At 42.3% G+C, this 21,049-nt stretch overlaps 2 protein-coding genes and 4 non-coding genes across 6 annotated transcripts; all 6 read right to left on the reverse strand.

Moving 5' to 3' along the window:
• Positions 1 to 1,026: 1,026 nt before the first annotated feature.
• Positions 1,027 to 6,202, reverse strand: allc (allantoicase). The gene is made up of 11 exons (XM_041865616.2): positions 5,946 to 6,202; positions 5,797 to 5,847; positions 5,609 to 5,696; positions 5,370 to 5,489; positions 4,139 to 4,218; positions 3,920 to 4,052; positions 3,668 to 3,823; positions 3,061 to 3,134; positions 2,648 to 2,756; positions 1,878 to 2,005; positions 1,027 to 1,290 (listed from the first exon to the last, which is right to left on the reverse strand). Exons 1-11 carry the CDS (start codon positions 6,033 to 6,035, stop codon positions 1,135 to 1,137), a joined length of 1,185 nt encoding a protein of 394 aa, XP_041721550.1. The 5' UTR covers positions 6,036 to 6,202; the 3' UTR covers positions 1,027 to 1,134.
• Positions 6,203 to 14,402: 8,200 nt separating this feature from the next.
• On the reverse strand, positions 14,403 to 21,048 carry rps7 (ribosomal protein S7). Its single transcript, XM_041865638.1, has 7 exons — positions 20,960 to 21,048; positions 20,067 to 20,152; positions 19,879 to 19,950; positions 19,258 to 19,401; positions 15,989 to 16,053; positions 14,886 to 15,036; positions 14,403 to 14,515 (listed from the first exon to the last, which is right to left on the reverse strand). The coding sequence occupies exons 2-7, from the start codon at positions 20,139 to 20,141 to the stop codon at positions 14,438 to 14,440; spliced, it is 585 nt and encodes a 194-aa protein (XP_041721572.1). The 5' UTR covers positions 20,142 to 20,152; positions 20,960 to 21,048; the 3' UTR covers positions 14,403 to 14,437.
• LOC121553013 lies at positions 14,619 to 14,843 on the reverse strand. The gene has a single exon (XR_005997388.1). It is a non-coding gene; the product is annotated as a small nucleolar RNA SNORA73 family (small nucleolar RNA).
• LOC121553011 lies at positions 15,600 to 15,822 on the reverse strand. The gene has a single exon (XR_005997386.1). It is a non-coding gene; the product is annotated as a small nucleolar RNA SNORA73 family (small nucleolar RNA).
• LOC121553012 lies at positions 16,135 to 16,357 on the reverse strand. Its single transcript, XR_005997387.2, has one exon. It is a non-coding gene; the product is annotated as a small nucleolar RNA SNORA73 family (small nucleolar RNA).
• On the reverse strand, positions 19,485 to 19,707 carry LOC121553014. Its single transcript, XR_005997389.1, has one exon. It is a non-coding gene; the product is annotated as a small nucleolar RNA SNORA73 family (small nucleolar RNA).
• Position 21,049: the final 1 nt, after the last annotated feature.

The following is a 21,049-nucleotide window of genomic DNA, read 5'->3' on the forward strand; positions in this document are numbered from 1 at the left end:
TTTGTAAGCTTAAACTCATTGGGTAGGCTGCAATAAACATTTTTCACTTAAAGTAACGGGGTAGGGCAGGCTATCCAGATAAACAAATACATAAATAGGCCTACGCTTAATTGCAGTACATAGGCACATTTCTTATTACAGTTTTACTATGTTGGTGACTTTGGCATCACAGACACACCAGCTGTATCCACGTGAAATTCAAGGATAAATCTGAGATAGTCTATCATCTCTTTCTTTTTTCCTTACAGACACAGCTGCCTAGGCCCATAGTTTGATATTGATGGGCACATGACTGCAAACTTTTTTTAAAGTATTTGATCGAAATTGTTTTCTTTTAATATCAGAATTTTCAATCAGTCTTCAAAATTAAAACGAAGCTGATTTAATATAGGAGCGGAAGTCTCGCATATAGTCTATCCACTAGATGGCAGCATGACTCTGTTTGACTGGGCAAGTCTGTGACAAATAAGCAACACATTTTTGCAAAAATACTAGGCTGTTTACAATTCGGTCTACTTCCATCTTATTATCGCATAGTCAAATGGCAAAATAAATGTTAGGTAAGTAGGCCGGCGTGTCTGATTTAACTTTCAGGGATTTTTGTACCTACATTGTAGCCTAAACATGACAAAAAACGTTTGCGGTAGATATGCCTAGGCCAGATAGCGCTCTGAATGTGGGAAACAAATGGAAAATTACAATATTCTTGACTTGTTTACAGTGCAAACCTACGACTAGGCCTAAATAGTGTCTAAAGGTCAGATCGTGGGGATTCCAATCACCACTGTCCGTGGTGCTGAATCCTGTTTGCAAGCACTTGTTTGTTTACTGTCTGTGCTACTATTCTTCACATGGCATAGACACCACAACACACACACACCATTTTTTCCTATAATGGCTTAACCCTGTGAGACCCACTGCTGCAACTAAGCAACATTTCTTAAATTAATTGCATCCAATACAGGTTCTAAACTCAAAAATAATATTAAAAAATAATTAGTTCATACATCTCCTTACACCCAGTTGTATCTTTTCAGATGAATGTTTATTTTTAAGCATCAAATGTAGCGTACAGTAGACTACATGTTACACTCAGACAATTCATTTCCACAATGAGCTCACCACAACTCAGCATCACAGTTTGGAGGTGTGTCTTGTGGAAGTCGGACGTCCCCAGAGTCTTAGTCTGCTGACCCCTCCATCTGGGGCGATGACTAGACGCACGTGACTGACCGGCCCAGACAGCGGCAGCGAGTCACATGAGTAAATGTGCCTGTGATGGGCCTCGAGCTAGAACAGACAGAAAACGGTTCTCACCAAACTGATGTGTTTTACTGTTGCAGTTTGGAATGGTTATTATCATCACTGGTTGTAGGTTATGAGTTGTTTTGGTACTTAAGCAGAATTCTGATGCAATTGCATGAGGAAAAAAATAAGTTGGATGGACTGTTGACTTGGCAGATATTTCACTTCACAGAAACTTGGGCACATTAAAGAATGTGTGAAGCACAACACATGTCACAGATGAGAGATATCCTTACATCCTTACAAGACCTGATTTAGTTATTATACATGTACATTCAATATTGTTTACCTAACTAATAGGTTTTGAAACACACACATTTGAATTTCTCCCCATTTGTTTTGGAATATGGACATTTAAACACTAAATTGATTAAAATGTTGAAAAACACTTCCTGGATGAAAATGTACAGATGAAGTCTCAGCAGGAGTGCTGATCTAGGATCAGGGCAGCCTATGTCAATGTGATCTTATTCATTCTGATCTAAAAGGCAAAACAGATCCTAGATCAGCACTCAGACGGTCCCAGGCATTGGATCAAATGGAGTGAATTATAGATAAAATGATTGACATACTTTCTGAGGGTGCAGAAGCACCCGCCATTTGTTTCCCGGATCGCTGCTCCACCTGCCACTCACATACTTCCCCTCCTCCTCGGGGGTCAGATAGCACGCTTCCATCTTACAGGAGTCTGGGAAGTTTCCTGCGTGTTGACATCACATGACACAGTAAGAGAAACACAAGAGCTCTGTCTGGTGGGATGACTTACATCTCAGTAGACTGTACAGTGGACTGCCTTATTTACAACAGAGGCGAAAGATGTGGATGTCTCCATTATAATAGCTTGTAATCTAACCTGTTACACTGTCATAACTAGAGAAAGGGAATACCTAGTAGTCAGTTGCACAGCTGAATGCATTCAACCGAAATGTGTCTTCTGCATTTAACCCAACCCCTCTGAATCAGAGAGGTGCAGTGGGCTTCCTTAATCGACGTCCACATCATTGGCGCTCGGGGAGCAGTTGTTGTTGGCGGTTAACTACCTTGCTCAAGGGCAGAACGGCCGATGTTTCCCACCTTGCCGGCTCGGGGTTTCAAACCAGTGACCTTTCGGTTACAGGCGCAACGCTCTTAACCACTAGGCTACCTGCCCTAATCCTAACTGTAGTAACCAAGCCTTTAACATTGGAACTTTGCAGTGCTTCAGTGGGGTGAAAGAGAGTGCAGAGAACAGAGACTGGAACAGACAGAATGTGTGTGTGTGTGTGTGTGTGTGTGTGTGTGTGTGTGTGTGTGTGTGTGTGTGTGTGTGTGTGTGTGTGTGTGTGTGTGTGTCTTACTCTACCTTTGAAGTGGTTGGTGTCTATCTCAATTTGGCTGATGACTCCGGGATGCCCCAGTCTGAGAACGGCCCACTCATAACCTGGTACCTGTAGGATGCCCTTCCCATCCACCTATGGAGCACAGTATCATGTCACCAGATGATACAACAGGGTTGTGTTCAGCAGGGAGGACATTTTTCAAATAGAGTGAAACAGGGAGGTACTACCTGAACTTGCCCAATAACAACACAGATTTTCTGTAGCAAACATTTAAAAAGGTTCTACTATGTGTCCTACTGAACACGACCCAGTGCTACAGCATGTGCCAAACTTTATTCTTTACTGTTGAGGAAGAGCGGCAAGTAAACATTTCACTCTACCGTTTAAACTTCCTATATCCTGTACATGTGACAAATAAACTTTGATTTGAAGTTACCTGTAGGTTTTTGGGTCTGTCTAGTCGACGGGCTGTCTCCCATCCATCAGCCATGTTTGCAGATCTTCCCAAACCTACAAGGGTATGGCGTATCCCGGTCAACCCAGTCTATAGACTTGTCTCTTTTTGATATGTTCATTACCAATGGTATGCACTACCAATGAGATTCTGGACCATTGCCAATATTGACATCTTCATTAAAACATGTCACAGGCCTGACAGTAATGTTCATGTATATATTAAGGAACACCTAACTATACAAGACTCACACTACTTCTTTCGACAACAACAACAATTACAAGTCCCAAAGGTACAGCATGAGGTTGGAGTAAGATCTTTCAGCTACAAAGACCCAACTGACTGGAACAAGTTACTAAATAGATTAATAATGTCTGCACTTCATTAGTTAAAGATATGGACACAGCTTCTTGAAAGAATTATGTCTTTGTTATACAGTATTTTCAAATCAATAGTGCTAAAATAAATGTTTCCCTATTTGTTTGTACTTTATATTCCAGTGCTATCTGTACTGAAGTGATTGATTCCTTAATCAGTATAATGAAAGAAGCCCCATTGTAATGTTCGCAGACTGAAAGCATTGGCATACCAATCATATTCCGTGGGTGGCCAAAGTGGGCATCGCTGTAGCCCAGACAGACCCCACCATTGACCAGCGCCACCAGGTCCACCTGGTCCTGTGTGGGCATGGCAGACCAGTCTTTCTGCCCAACGCCATAGACCTTCAGTCTAGCAATCCCCCCATCTGCAACACAAGCATAAATAAAGATCCTTTATCAGGAATATTGATGAGCAATTATGTAACCAATAGTGGAGAGAGTATCTGATATGGAGGTGTTACCTGGGTACATGTTGAGTCGCAGGTGGGTGACTCTGCTGGGGTAGGTGATTGGGAAGTAGTTATGACAGGTGTCAGAGTATCCAGGTTTCAGATCTGTCACAGGAACAAGCTCCTCCCACGACTCAGAGTGCAACTGTCAAACACAGTTGATCATTGATCTTCTCCAGTGTGTGTGTGTGTGTACAGTATCAGTGTAAACAGTGTGCACAATGGTTGTACCTTAGCAACTGCTTCAAACTGACTCTCGGAAGCAGCCATGCCAGTGCGGTCTCCCTCCAGGGTCAATGCTGGGTCCTCCTCTGATCAGACAGAACACAGAAATATACATGACTTTAGCCACATGTAAGTGTAACAGCATTCCTTCCATCCCTCTCCTCGCCCCAACCTGGGCTTGAACCAGGGACCCTCTACACACATTGACAACAGTCACGCTCGAAGCATCGTTACCTATCTGTCAACAAATGTTACAGAAAATCTGTGTTCTTATTGGACAAGTTCAGGTAGTACCTCCCTGTTTCACTCTATTTAAAAAACAACTCCTTCAAGGTATCAGAGCAAGTGACGTCACCGACTGAAACGCTACTAGTGGACACCACTAACTAGCTAGCCATTTCACACCGGTTACTTAAACAAGAGGCTGGCAACTCTTATTAACTTATCCTCTGCAGCAGAGGTAACTCTGGGTCTTCAATTCCTGTGGCGGTCCTCATGAGAGCCAGTTTCATCAAAGCGCTTGATGGTTTTTGCGACTACACTTTAAGAAACTTTCAAAGTTCTTGAAATGTTCCGTATTGACTGACCTTCATGTCTTAAAGTAATGATGGACTGTCATTTCTCTTTGCTTATTTGAGCTGTTCTTACCATAATATGGACTTGTTCTTTCACCAAATAGGGCTATCTTCTCTATACCCCCCCTACCTTGTCACAACACAACTGATTGGCTCAAACGCATTAAGAAGGACAGAAATTCCACGAATTAACTTTTAAGAAGGCACACCTGTTAATTGAAATGCATTACAGGTGACTACCTCATGAAGCTGGTTGAGAGAATGCCAAGAGTGTGCAAAGCTGTCATCAAGGCAAATGGTGGCTATTTGAATAATCTCAAATATAATATATATTTTGATTTGTTTAACACTTTTCTGGTTACTACATTATGTGTTATTTCATAGTTTTGATGTCTTCACTATTATTCTACAATGTAGAAAATAGTAAAACATAAAGAAATCTTTGACTGGTACTGTATGTGAAAACACCCTATGGATCTTTCTAACTTACCATGAGGTATTAGATAGAGTCTAAATCTATATGGCTGCATTTTCACAGACAACCTGCTATTTTCCCCAATTATTGGCAAAAGAGCTGGTCTGATTGGTCAAGACCAATTAGTGGAAAAAGATCAGAATGTGGCTGCCTGTGTAAACACAGCCTGTTACACAGTCATCCATACCCAGACTTGCAGCCTGAAGAGAGGCAGAGGGCGAGTAGTTTCCAGTAAAGAAGGATGTGTCCACATCCAGGCCATGTATGATGCCAGGTACACCCAGCTGGATGATGCACCAGTCATGACCTAGCAGAGATAGCAGACAAGATCAAGCTTCTGTATACCTATTCAGATTAGCCTATCTATGTTAATTCAATTTTCCCATAATTGAAATGATTATAATTTTGTGTCTCTTCAAGTCATACCAGGTATTCTTTTCCTTCTTGTCTCCCAGCCATCCATCCATTTTCCGTACTCAGTGAATGCAGACGCTATGAACTCTGGTGGCTCTCTCTTCCAACCACATGCAGTGAACAAAGGGAGAGGGTGGGAGATGTGAATGGCAGTGAATCAACAGATGACAGTGAATTAGTAATGTAAGTATGCACTGTACCTTCAAAAGATTGCTAGCTGGTGCAAACCATTCGTCTGTAGCAAAAATAACCTACAATGATAGTGAGCACAAACAGATGAACATTGTCTCATATTGTGTTATTTACAGTTATCAAAATGTCAATCTTGTGTCCATGGTGTAACACTTACTTTTCCTCCAGCTGTCTCACAGGCCAGGTTATTAAACTGCAGAAAGTCCGGTTGACCACTTACCATTTTCACTGCTTTTCGGTCTGCCATGTTTTCTATTGCAGACTATAATTTACAATCCCTACATGTAACTCAATCCAGAATGAGAAAAATATCTTCCCATTTACCTCATACAGTAAGATAAATCTGATTTATATATTGGAGCTTCCTGTACTTCAAGTTCAAAGGTAGTCCACCACCACTAATGAATAGATTCTTCTGGTGCTGGCTTTTTTTCTACCAATCCACCAGGGCAAAGTCCAGTGACTGGGAAGTCATTGACAGCAGTGTTATGTTAAAAACGAGATAGGTGGTGGGGGAATGCTCAATATCTGTTCAAAATAGTTGTGCTCTGACTTTCTTTTGTAGGAAGAAAGCGAAAGCACCTTGTACAACCACAAGGGGATTCTATTAAACTGTCCCAAGGTGCATTGGGCTATGGTCCGTCATGTGAGGGAAGCACCATGATCCGTCGTTCAGAAACATACATCTCTTTCCATAAAGTATATGTTCGCATTTTCTAACTAGTTTTCATTGGGAAGTCAGATAAAGTGTTTTTATCAAAGGCAATCACTTTTGCATGTAAAAACAGAATCCTATTCATTACTCCACGTGCTTAACCTAGTGTCCCTTTTGTTTTGAGCTGACTTTGCCGTCGGCCAGAGAGGTTCCAAAACGAATGCAATCATATTTCAACCATTATGCTTCCAGTATAACCGTCTTACCACATCATACCCCAACACATATGGCTGTGTTACTCCATGGTTCTATTTTAATCATTCCTCAAGGGTTAGGTTTAGCATGCAAAAGTCAATGTTGACTGTTGTGCGCGACAGCCTAAATTGGACACATTTCCTAGTATAGTGTACCGAATGGTGGATTTCTACATACAGGTAGTGGGCCGAAACCTTAAAACGGGTTTAGTTGGTCAATCCATGTCGAGGGAGGAGCTATTTTTCTGTATATGCCAGTAAAATATTATTCTGATGACTATAACATTTCTTGGCATCTTCAATTCTTGCACATTTTCTCATAAAAAGTATATTTCAACACTCGGCCCTCTTGTGAAAACACGAGCTGCTGTCTGATGAAAAGAAACAGCTATAGCTAGCTAGTTCCCAGACTGAAATAAGATAAATATCTGTTTTGGAGAGCAGTTTAAATATACTGAACAAAAATGTCAACGATTTTACTGAGTTACAGTTCATATAATGAAATCAGTCAATTGAAATAAATTCATTAGACCCTAATCTATGGATTTCACATGACTGGGCAGGAGCGCAGCCAAAGGCCCACCTACTTGGGAGCCAGGCCTAGCCAATCAGAATGAAGTTTATTACACACAGAAATAGGACTTTATTACACACAGAAGTACTTGTTTCATCAGCTGTCCGGGTGGCTGGCAGTGTTGCCAACTTAGCAACTTTGTCGCTATATCTAGCGAGTATTCATACCCCTCTAGCGACACATTTTCAAAAAATCGACTAGCGACAAATCTATCGACTTTTTCTGGTGTTATTGGAGACTTTTGGTGACTCTGACATGAAAGCACGTATCATTCTTACTCTTGGAGGTTCCCCCTCCAAGGTTCCTGAGCCTGTGTATGTAGGGATCTGAATATTTAAATCCGACTGAAGGAGTACCGTTTTTTAGTTTGAAATTCAGGGTAGTAGCGTGAATTTGTTTTTTGTTTTTGGTATTTAGTATGAATTTGTTCATCCAAAACATATTTTGTTTTTGGGGTATTTTTTACTACCTCGTACAGTAGGTGGCGGCAATACACCTCATGAGTGTAGTCTGCCAATAAACTTTGAAGAAGAAGAAGCTTTCTTACATCAACCAATGAGAGTGCCTTAAGTTGTCAGGAAAAGGCTGGCCTACACTTGAGCGCAGTGTTGCCAATTTAGCGACTTTCTCGCAACATTTAGCGAGTTTTCAGACCCCTCTAGCGACACATTTTCAAAAAAGCGACTAGCAACAAATCTAGCGACTTTTTCTGGTGTTATTGGAGACTCTGACGTGAAAGCACGTATCGTTCTTACTCTTCTCAACGAGCAGCGGGTGCTTTGTTACCCCGTCCCAAAGCACTCACAGGCGGCCCAGTCCTCGCGCAGCAGTCCCTCCCAGCTGCAGTCAGAGCAGGAGATGTTCACCCCTCTGCGTCCAGACTGCAAATGAAGCCGCCGCTGGCTGATCCCGCCCTGGCTTACATTCAGGGCAGGATGTAAATGTAAAATGTTCTTTGTCTAAAATAAATCACTGCACAAAAATAAATCACTGCATTTGACTCACACAGCCTCAGTCACTTACTCACCTCGTCCACTGTGTGTGCCTCTCTGTGACATAATCTAAACATCTAGCTGGCTAGTTCATCATGTCTCGGTCTAAATTGTACACTCAAAAAATACAGGAAGGAGTGGGAATCAAACCCTATTGTAAGGCTGATTTCTACGTCAAACTTAGTGATGTAAAAAAACACATGACAACTCAAAAACATACTCAAAAGGCAAAGCCTTATAACAGTGCCACCCAAAACAAGCTGCCATTTATGGTTTAAAAAATTGACTCTGCTTAAAAGGCTGAGGCCACCATGGCATTAGCTATCGCTGAACACTGTTCCATGCTGGCATGTGATCACATTGGAGAAGCATGTAGAGCTGCTTTCTCAGACTCCACTGCTGCTACCCACTTCAAAATGCACAGGACAAAGTGCACAGAAATTATTAATGGTGTTCTAGCACCATACTTTCTGAAAAAGTTGGTCGCAGATGTGGGTGACTAGCGTTTCAGCCTCCTCCTCGATGAGCACGGATGTAAGTGTTTCTAAGTACCTGGGGGTTGTGATAAGGTACTTTAGTGACACCAAGCAGACAATTGTATCAACATTTCTGGGGCATGTTGAGTTGGAGGGAGGAGATGCCAAATCTATAGCCGGTGCTGTTGTGGCATTCCTCGAGAAGTGTGAAACTCCTGGGGATATGGACTGACAATGCCTCTGTTATGACGGGGATTAACAATGGGGTCCATAAAGTGCTGAAGGAGGAGTATGGCCTCAAAGATCTGGTTCTTATTCGCTGTGTGTGCCACTCTCTGCAGCTTGCTGTAAGTCATGCTTCCAATGACACCATCCCCCGTAGTGTGGAGTACTTGGTACGAGAGACTTATAACTGGTTTTCAGTGTCTCCAAAGCGCAGGGAGGCCTACAAGGCCATATATGAGACCATCAACTGTGGAGAGAAACCTTTACAGATAACCAAGGTGTGTGCCACACGTTGGCTCTCCATTGAACCCGCTGTTTCACACATTTTGGACCAGTGGGAGGAGCTTAGGCTGCATTTAGCAGTCACCAAGTCCAGTGAACACTGCTACATGGCTGAGGTTTTATACTCCATGTACAGTGATCCTCAAAACATATTGTATCTGACTTTTTTTAAGTCAGTGCTGGGTGAGGTACAGTTGGCCATCAAGGCTTTTGAGGTAGAGCAAGTAGTTCCTCTTAAGCTACTTGACAGCTTGGTTAGCCTGATCAATTCTGTGAGCAGCAGGGTGCTGAATCCACTGGCAAATGTTGATTAGATTTTAGTCATTTAGCAAACACTCTTATCCAGAGCGACTTACAGGAGCAATTAGGGTTAAGTGCCTTGCTCAAGGGCACATCGACAGATTTTTCACCTAGTCAGCTCAGGGATTAGAACCAGCGACCTTTCGGTTACTGGCACAATGCTCTTAACCACTAAGCTACCTGATGTACTCAAAGGGCCAATAGATGGATACATCAGTCCCAAACCATACCTTGGTTACCTTTTTGAGTCAAAGACAGCTGAGCTCCACCTTGCGCCTGAGGATGAAAACAATGTCCGAAAGCGGTGTGTAGCCTTCACCATCTCCCTCACTAATGAGTTGAGGGTGAGACTGCCGGACAACATCGAAGCATTGCAGTACATGTCAGTTTTCAATGTGGAGGAAACTCTAAAGCACAATAAGAGCCCTGGAGAAATAGAAAAAATAGCCAAGCTCCTTGGCTACTCCCCTGCAGAGATAGACAAGATTGTCCAGCAGTGGCGTGCCATCCATCTTAGTAAATGGAATGAGACAAAAAACACACTGGGCTTCTGGAGTGAGATTTGGAAGTTCAGGGATGCAGCTGATATCAAGCCGTTTCAAGAACTTGCCATGGCTGCTGTGTCTGTGTTGTCCTTGCCACACTCGAATGCTGAAGTCGAGAGAGTATTCAGCCAGATGAGTGTGGTAAAAAGCAAACTTAGAAATCGGATGTCCTTGCAGACCCTTAACTATGGGATATGGACTGAAGCTGTCTGGTGAGGCTTGTTATGAGCACCAGCTGCCTGATAATGTTTTGCAGCTTTTTGGCACATCAGCTGCTTACTCATTTAAGTCAGCTCCCTCAGTTGTTGAACATGCCATAGAGAGCCTTGAACAAAATGACGATGACCCACTCTTTCTGTGAGCCAGCACAGCCTGTGTGTGTGTGGAGGGGGGTCATTTTTTTAAACCCTGAATTAGGGCCAGACTAGTTACCATCATTTTCTCACATTGCCATTGACAGTTTTTTCTATTGTCTCTTTTTGGTCCATTTAGATTGTTAATACAAAAAAATTGTTAAAAGGTTATGGTTAAAACATTTCATGTTTTACTGTGACTTGTTGTAGGCTCCTAAGTGGACCATAAGGTTAAAAACTAAACCAAACTAAAGAAAACTCAAATTAAAAAACAAACAAAATAATAAAATAAAAATACGAAGTAACTCCGCCAGTCTCTTTTGGGTCACTTTTGCCGGTCCCAAGCCCAGATAAAGGAGGGTTGGAATTGTGACATTAAAAACGTCCCATGTAGCTCAGTTGGTAGAGCATGGTGTTTGCAACGCCAGGGTTGTGGGTTTGATTCCCACGGGGGGCCAGTATGAAAATGTATGCACTCTCTAACTGTAAGTCGCTCTGGATAATAGTGTCTGCTAAATGACTAAAATGTAAAAAAAACAAGAATCAACAGAAGAAAGTTCATTTGTAGTTCTAAACATATTTAGGGTGTTTTTTACTCACTTTTTGTCTCTCCTACAGCGTCCATCACAATTTCATGCACATGGCCAATTATGCAAATTAGGTGATGACGTCTTTAGCGACTTCTAGCAACTTTTAGGACAGCCAATAGCTACTTTCCTTACTGAGGAGTTGGCAACACTGGTGGCTGGTCTCAGACGATCGTGCAGGTGAAGAAGCCAGATGTGGAGGTCCTGGGCTGGCGTGGTTACACGTGGTCTGCAGTTGTGAGGCCGGTTGGACGTACTGCCAAATTCTCTAAAACGACGTTTGAGGCAGCTTATGGTAGAGAAATGAACATTCTATTCTCTGGCAACAGCTCTGATGGATATTTCTGCAGTCAACATGCCAATTGCATGCTCCCGCAAAACCTGACACGTCTATGGCATTGTGAATAAACTGCACATTTTAGTGGCCTTTTATTGTCCCCAGCACAAGGTGCACCTATTTAATCATGCTGTTAATCAGCTTCTTGATATGCCACACCTGTCAAGTGGATGGATTATCTTGGCAAAGGAGAAATGTTCACTAGCAGAGATGTAAACCAATTTGTGCAAAACATTTTAGAGAAATACACTTTTTGTATGTATGGAAAAATTCAGGGATCTTTTATTTCAGCTCATGAAACACGGGGCCAACACTTTACATGTTGTGTTTATATTTTTGTTCAGTATATATATATTATGCAGCATGCATACTGTAACTCCATTGACCATTTAGACAATATATTAAAAGCTAGCCAATGTTAACAGACTAGCCTAGTCAGCTACTGTAAATGTGGTTCATTAGCCATCTCTGTACGTGAATTCAATTGTTTAATCATTTTTCGCCATGATTATGTCTCTTTTCAAGTAACTAGCTGCAGGTTTAAAGAAACATTCAAATCATATACTTAGCATAGAAACACAAAAGCATGTAGACAAAGATGCATTTGTCATGTATGCTAGAATTTAGGTTTAAAAACTACAGCTGCATATGCATATTAGCCAATACATATAGCATAGCCTGCACTTATAGCATACCTTTCAATACAATCTTCTCTAAAAAATAACATATAATGTGCTCTGCAATAAGATAACCAGAGTTTAAGTTCTAAACCAGACGAGTTCTCAAACAGAAGCTGCCCAATACCATGGTGGCCATGCATAATGTTGGATGCATTAGAATATATGGTCTGGAGAATTATAGAGCCTGTAGGATTACATAAAAAGCAGTGAATGTGAGTATATTTAGGTGGTTTAAATGATTAACTTTCCTACAAACCTAAAAGTTGACAGTGCCAGAATCTTGCAAATCCATTCATTATTCTACCAACTATGACTGAGTGAGACGTTTTCAAAAATGTGTTTCATGCATATACATACGAACAAAGAACACCATCACAAATAAGTGTTTCACCATTTGAGTATGGAGGCAAACAGCAAAGGTGTCTCAGGCAGTATTTGACGTATCTAAATATCGTGCAACCTACTGAATGTATAAAACATTAGGAACACCTGCTCTTTGCATGACAGACTGACCAGGTTAAAGATATGATCGCTTATGTCACTACATCAATCAGTGTAGATGAAGGGGAACGCTTGACACCTTGTAGAGTCCATGGCCCGACAACTTGAGGCTGTTCTGAGGGCCGTGGAGGGCACAATCTTACAGTCCAGAAATTAGAGCTTTGCCGTCTATGCCAAACGCCTGGTACTCTGGAGACTAGAAATATCATCAATACATGCTTCTCTCTAGGAGCATGTGTGCGCCCAGGCCCCATAGGCGTATCAAAAGGATCTCACCCTGGTCACCAATGTAGTTAGCCGATGTAGACATTTACATTTGTCATTTAATTAACAGACATCACAAGCGACTTACAGGAGGAACTAGGGTTAGGTGCCTTGATCTAGTTGTCTTGGGGATTCGAACCAGCCACCTTTCGGTTACTGGCCCAATGCTCTTAACTGCTAGGCTACCCGCAACCCTGACAAGACTAAGACAAAACCCACAAAAAGAAAAGACAGGCACATGTGGTCTCAATGTTTATATAGTGACGGCAGGGCTAGCTCAATGCACATTTATCTGTAGTGGGTGTTCCAACTCTAAAATGCACTAGACCAAGACAAAAAAAAAAACTTGAAAATGAATGTGGTCTCAATGTCTAGTGCCGTCAGGGTTAGATCAAACTGAAGTAGGATGTTCTCCTCACAGGTGAGTGAATCAGCCCATGCTTTGTGAATAGCACTTGGTAGATCTCTGGGAGCAGGACACAGGAGAGCTGAATAGATCATGCAAGACAAAAGTGAGAATAAATAAAAATCACAGCAAAGGAATGTAGTTTGTGAGCTAGAAAATGTACATCCTGACAAACTGGTGCAGGGTGCGCTGCAAACATGCTACTCCAACTATTGACAGGGATAATGTGGCATTGTCAGTATGAATGACATATGGGTCCCGCCTTTATGACTATTCGATTTACACTACATGTCCTATATATTTTTGTAGTCTTAAATTACTTGGAATAAACTTAAAGCTAAAACACTCCTTGTCCCAGAATGACACGCTAGCTAATGATAAAGCCAACTGTTCCTGCTAGCTAATGATAAAGCCATCTGTTCCTGCTAGCTAATGATAAAGCCATCTGTTCCTGCTAGCTAGCAACATATCTTATTGCAACTACAGTAGCTAGCTACATTAAAAGGTTGCCATGTTCGATGATGTCATTTTACAGCTTGGAGTGATGGCATCACATTTAACTAAATAGTTAAGATTACAAATAAGTAATACCTTACTTGATAGCAGTTAGTTGAACAGAGAGCCCTCTCAAGATGTCACCAGCTGTCTACTTACTACCTAAATTACCGATAAAGTGATAGTACACAAGTTGATTGGTTTACAGTTTAGTACTCGCAGCACTTGCTAGCAAACATAAGTAGTTTGAATAAATGTGCAAGAATTGATATTGCCAACAAACGGAAATGTGTTCAATAGAAATAAATACACAATAGGTCAAAACCAGCGCCTCCCTCGACAGAGACCGAGCTCACCAACTGAAGCAGATGGCTTGCTACAGCCCACTACCAGAATACATTGACAAATAGATTACTGGTCAATTTCATTCAGCATTAGTGAATGTGCAAAAAAAAATCTTCAATACTACCATTGCATGGAGGTACAAAAGCAAGTCTGAACAAAACCCCTTAGCACCCCAAGTTGTAAGATGTCAATTATCAAAGCTGCTCCAAGTATACAGTTATGAGGTACTGGCCCTACTGTTTTGGTTATCAAGTTCCTTCTGTCTGAAAGGACATTAGTCTAGAACATAATGTATGGATTATCATGACTAACCACCCCATCCCCAGAGAACAGAGCAATGACATTAACAGTAAACAAATTTATTTTGTCATCTGCACTTTACAGTTGGAATTCGGGGAATTCAAAAACAACATCTTTGCCTGTGAGCTTCTTGTAGACACCAGAGAAGGTCTCAACCTGAAAATAGAAACACAACTACTGGTTAACCACTGCATAGACTAACATTTACAGGTTATGAAGATTTGGTTTAAAAAAAAACTTTAAAACCTGAGACTTCAAAAGTTGTATACTGCATGGTTTAGCCCCCCAGTCATAGCCCAAAGGGCTCTGGGAAGATGTAGGAATATACAGAACGCTGTCCTCACCAGCCCAAGGGCCGGGGACAAAGCTTGCTCTCCAACGTTGTGGAACAGGACTGTACGTCATAGCAGTCTGAAGTGCTACGCTCCCATATGCCACAAGGACAGAGCCATGTGAGAGCAACCTCACAGGATATCCACGTTGGGGTTAAGTCGGGGGAACTAGCAGACTGCTACAGGACACTCACTTTGTGTTCAACGTTGTTCTGCTGCGCCTTGTCAAGGTGGACCTTGATGAGCCGACTGCTGTCCAGTTTCACGCGGATTCTCTTGCCGACAATCTCACTGGGGAAGACCAGGTCTTCAAGGATGGCATCATGCACAGCTGTCAGCGTACGGCTGGAGAAATAAATCACAACTTGCATTAGAAATAGTTTTTTTGGCTAACAAAAAATTGCAAGCCTTGCTAAAACAAATGTTCCTACCACCAGTCTCATTCTAAATTAAAGGAAGATTCTTTATACATGTCTGAATGCATGTATTGGAAAGGGCAATTCAATCTAAACGCTACGCAGGGGTCTTGAAATCACATCACTGAAGACAAGCAGAGTCTGCTTGAGATAACGCAAGGTAATAGGAGGGAACGTTGATTTAGCATTATATGGTTAGTCTCCAGTTCATCTTGTAGACATACTGATCTATGCAAAATACCATTCAAAGTTTCAAGTTGTCACATGCTTAAGTAGTGAAATGCCTTTCTTACAAGCTCTTTCCCAACAATGCAGTAATTAATATCAGTAGTACAAATAAAAAGTAAAGTAGAACATAAACACACAAGAAATAAGAACGAGAAAGTAAGCAAGCTATATATTGGGTAAGTGTCAGGGTCGGTGCCAATACCATATTTACAATGTGCAGGTATACTGGAATGGTAGAAAGCATATACAACATTGTATTTGTAAAATTGTACACTGCATGGTTTAGCCCCCCAGTCATGGCCCAAAGGGCTCTGGGAGGATGTAGGAATATACAGAACGCTGTCCTCACCAGCTCGAGGGCCGGGGACAAAGCTAGCTCTCCAACGTTGTGGAACGGGACTGTACGTCACAGCACTCAAGTGCTACGCTCCCATATGCCACAAGGACAGAGCCATGCGAGAGCAACCTCACCGGATGTCCACGTTGGGTCCAAAAATGGTGTGCAATCATGGCAGCACAAGATATGGCAGAAACTATTTCAAGTTCTAAAACTAGCACCCATTCACTCCAACATTAAAGCCACATTTAAATTGTCTCTTCCATATAAATGTAGTATGTTGTCGTGCACATGCAGGTATGATAATATAACTTACCTCCTGGGACGCTTCTGCTTATTCTTGATACGGCTTTTCCTGGTTGGTTTGGGCAGGATTCTCCTCTGCAAGTTGAATGAAAATATTAAGGATTACCAATTTACATAAGCCAGACTTTAAAAGCCCAACAAGCATACTTGATAACTAAATGTACACTGCATGGTTTAGCCCCCCAGTCATGGCCCAAAAGGCTCTGGGAAGATGTAGGAATATACAGAACGCCGTCCTCACCAGCCCGAAGGCCGGGGACAAAGCTTGCTCTCCAACGTCATGGAATGGGACTGTACTTCACAGCACTGAAATGCTACGCTCCCATACGCCACAAGGACAGAGCCATGTGAGAGCAACCTCACAGGATGTCCACGTTGATATTATGCTAGAATCACAGCATAGAAACAGCATGTACACCATATGACCAAAAGTATGTGGACACCTGCTAGTCGAACATCTCATTCCAAATTTATGGGCATTAATATAGAGTCGGTCCCCCCTTTGCTACTATAACCGCCTCCACTCTTCTGGGAAGGCTTTCCGCTAGATGTTAGAACATTGCTGCGGGGACTTGCTTCAATTAAGCCACAAGAGCATTATTGAGATCGGGCACTGATGTTGGGCGATTAGGCCTGGCTCGCAGTCAGCATTCCAATTCATCCCAAAGGTGTTCATTGGGGTTGAGGTCAGAGCTCTGTGCAGGCCAGTCAAGTTCTTCCACACCGATCTTGAAAAAACATTTCTGTATGGACCTCGCTTTGTGTACGGGGGCATTGCCACGCTGAGACAGGAAAGGCCCTTGCCCAAACTTCCCACAAAGTTGGAAGCACAGAATCGTCTAGAATGTCATTTTATGCTGTAGCGTTAACATTTCCCGTCACTGGAACTAAGGAGCCAGAACCACGAAAAACAGAAAAAGACCATTATTCCTCTTCCAAACTTTACATTTCACACAATTGGGGCAGGTAGCGTTCCTGTCATCTGCCAAACCCAGATTCGTCGGACTGCCAGATAGTGAAAAGTGATTAATCAATCCAGAGAACGCGTTTCCAGTGCCCAATGGTGGGGAGCTTTACGCCACTCCAGCCGATACTTGGCATTGCGCATGGTGATCTTAGACTTGTGTGCGGCTGCTCGGCCATGGAAACCCATTTCATGAAGCTCCCGATGAACAGTTATTGTGCTGACGTTGCTTCCAGAGGCAGTTTGGAGTGCTGCAACCGAGGACAGACTACTCTTAGCGCTACAGCACTCGGCGGTCCCGTTCTGTGAGCTTGTGTGCTCCTAGACGTTTCCACTTCACAATAACAGCACTTAGTGTTGACCAGGGCAGAAATTTGACAAACTGACTTGTAAAGGTGGCATCCTATGACAGTACCACATTGAAAGTCACTGAGCTCTTCAGTTAGGCAATTCTACTGCCAATGTTTGTCTATGGAGCTTGCATGGCGGTGTGCTCGATTTTATACACCTGTAAGCAATGGGTGTGGCTTAAATATACAAATCCACTGATTTGAAGGGGTGTCCACATACTTGTGTGATATATATACATACACACCTCACATACAGTACCAGTCAAGTTTGGACACACCTACTCATTCAAGGCTTTTTCTGTATTTTTACTATTTTCTACATTGTAGAATAATAGTGGACATCAAAACTATGAAATAACATATGGAATCATGTAGCAAAACCTTGAACAAATAAAAAATATATATATTTGAGATTCTTCAAAGTGCTACCCTTTGCCTTGATGACAGCTCTGCACACTCTTGCCATTCTCTCAACCAGCTTCATGAGGAAGTCACTTGGAATGCATTTCAATTAAAAGGCGTCTTCTTCAAAGTTAATTTGTGGAATTTATTTTTTTCTTAATGCGTTCGAGCCAATCAGTTGTGTTGTGACAAGGTAGGGGGGTATACAGAAGATAGCCCTATTTGGTAAAAGACCAAGTCCATATTATGGCAAGAACAGCTCAAATAAGCAAAGAGAAACAACAGTCCATCATTACTTTAAGACATGAAGGTCAGTCAATACAGAAAATCAAGAGCTTTGAAAGATTCTTCAAGTGCAGTCGCAAAAACCCATCAAGTGCTATGATGAAACTGACTCATGAGGACTGCCACAGGAAAGGAAGACCCAGACTTACCTCTGCTGCAGAGGATAAGTTAATTAGAGTTAACTGCACCTCAGATTGCAGCCCAAATAAATGCTTCAAAGAGTTCAAGTAACAGACAACATCAACTGTTCAGAGGAGACTGCGTGAACCAGGCCTTCGTGGTTGAATTGCAACAAAGAAACCTCTACTAAAGGACACCAATAATAAGATGAGATTTGCTTGGGCCAAGAAACACGAGCAATGGACATTTGACCGGTGGAAATCTGTCCTTTGGTCTGATGAGTCTAAATTTGAGATGTTTGGTTCCAACCGCTCCGTCTTTGTGAGACGCAGAGTAGGTGAACAGATGATCTCCACATGTGGTTCCCACTGAAGCATGGAGGAGGTGTGATGGTGCTTTGCTGGTGACACGTCAGTGATTTATTTAGAATTCAAGGCACACTTAACCAGCATGGCTACCACAGCGATACGCCATCCCATCTGGTTTGCAATGACCCAAAACACACCTCCAGGCTGTGTAAGGGCTATTTGACCAAGAAGGAGAGTGATGGAGTGCTGCATCAGATGACCTGGCCTCCACAATCCCTCGACCTCAACCCAATTGAGATGGTTTGGGATGAGTTGGACAGCAGAGTGAAGGAAAAACAGCCAACAAGTGTTCAGCATGTGGGAACTCCTTCAAGACTGTTGGAAAAGCATTCCTCATGAAGCTGGTTGAGAGAATGACAAGAGCGCACAAAGCTGTCATCAAGGCAAAGGGTGGCTACCTTGAAGAATCTAAAATATATTTTGATTTGTTTAACTATTTTTTTGGTTACCACATGATTCCATGCGTGTTATTTCATAGTTTTGCTGTCTTCCGTATTATTCTACAATGTAGAAAATAGTAAAAATAAAGAAAAACCCTTGAATGAGTAGGTGTCCAAACTTTTGCCTGGTACTTTATGCATGTATATTAAATTACACACAAAAGTATGTGGACACCCCTTCAAATGAGTGGATTCAGTTATTTCATATATCTCTATCTATCTATATACACACACCTATGAGCATCAGATGGCAGTAAACGGTCTTCTCAAAAGGAACCAAGCTAACAGTGGGGTCACAGCAACAGCTCTGCAACTAAGAAAACAGGACAGCGAGAGAGCCGCATTCCTACCTGTGCAACGAAGACGACATGTTTGCCGCTGAACTTCTTTTCCAGCTCCCTCACGAGTCGCACCTGAATTTTCTGGAAAGATTTCAGCTGGGGCACGGGGACAAAGATGATGATGGCTTTCCTGCTACCACCAACTTCGATTTCCTGAGAGAGAGGAAAATATGTTAGAACTAACGGAGTTAAATACAGACATTGTAGGAGATACTTTTTCATCCAGACAGCTAAAAAACTATGCACTGCATGGTTTAGCCCCCCAGTCATGGCCCAAAGGGCTCTGGGAAGATGTAGGAATATACAGAACGCCGTCCTCACCAACCCGATGGCCGGGGACAAAGCTTGCTCTCCAACGTCATGGAACGGGACTGTACGTCACAGCACTGAAATGCTACGCTCCCATATGCCACAAGGACAGAGCCATGTGAGAGCAACCTCACAGGATGTCCACGTTGGGGTTTAACTCACCCAATAATAACCAAAAACAGCTCTTCTTACTAAGCATCAAACTCCTCCCACATTTAAACAAACATTAATCTTCAGTTATCCAAAAAAAGGTCTGAGCAAGCAGTTAGAAATAACGCAAGTACAACACATGCTCCATGTAGTGCAGTGCACAGTCCTTACCTTTGCAGCAGTGATGTTCAGCTCCCTCAGCTGAGCCTTCATGTCGGAGTTCATCTCCAGCTCGAGAAGAGCCTAGAAAAGCAGACATGTTGAATACTGCAAACAGTATTAGCCAAGTGACTAAGAAAGTTATAGAAGTTGTGTAAATAGCCATACATGCAATAGCTAACATACTAGCCATTGGTCACCTGAGAAATGCCAGACTCGAACTCGTCTGGCTTTTCGCCATTGGGCTTCACGATTTTGGCGCTGGTACTGAACATGGCCTATGTCTCTGGAATGATAGAAAGACAAGAAAACCATTTAAGCATGTTGTACACCTTCGGACATAATTGAATGTTTCAGGTGAAACTAGCCAACATTAGCAAAGCAGTCCATGCTGAACGCGATCTCACCATACATACATGCAGTTACTAAGTTAGCTATAGTATAGTTGTTTGGCTAACTAGTTAAGGTTGATCAAACGAAAAGTCGACACTGGTTCGTTCCATGAACATATTCAACATACAACCGAGCAAGTTATTGCATTGCATCCATCTAGCTACTAAAATAATAATAATATCCAAAGGGACTTACAATCATGTGTGCATAATTTTTTGTGTGTGTGTATACTAAAGGTCGCATGTCCCCAAGTTAACTAGTTGGCTAGCCAGCGTTAGCCGGCTAGCAGCAGTGTCTTTCAAAAATGGTTCACTTTAGTTAGCCGCAACCTTCAGGGAACACAGTACTCAAACATACACCATGTCAGGCTAAACATCGGACAGGCCACTAGACAAAAGGTAAAATACTACGTGGTTAAAAAACGGACTCTTCGATTGACTACAAGCAATTCTTCCAGGAACACATGGGCCTCAAACCGCGCCTGTTATACTACCAGTCCTTCCTTCCATGTCTTTCACGTTAGGTCTATCCTGAAACACTCAATAACTCATTACACAGCCGCCATCCAAAATCTGAAATATAACAATCTAACGCATCAAACGTCTTAAATACAATCTGACACAAAACCCAGGTAATTTGATACACATGTACAACATTTTCACAAGAAATTCCGATTAGTGGGAGCATTATCATGACCAACCTCAGTCAACGACGGCCAGGGAAGAGGCCGGAATCTCGCGAGAGGTAGCTAAAACACTTCGTGCGAAGGAGTCATGGGAACACGGAAGTA

Source organism: Coregonus clupeaformis, chromosome 36, assembly GCF_020615455.1.
Source record: "Coregonus clupeaformis isolate EN_2021a chromosome 36, ASM2061545v1, whole genome shotgun sequence".
Classification (NCBI taxonomy): domain Eukaryota; kingdom Metazoa; phylum Chordata; class Actinopteri; order Salmoniformes; family Salmonidae; genus Coregonus; species Coregonus clupeaformis.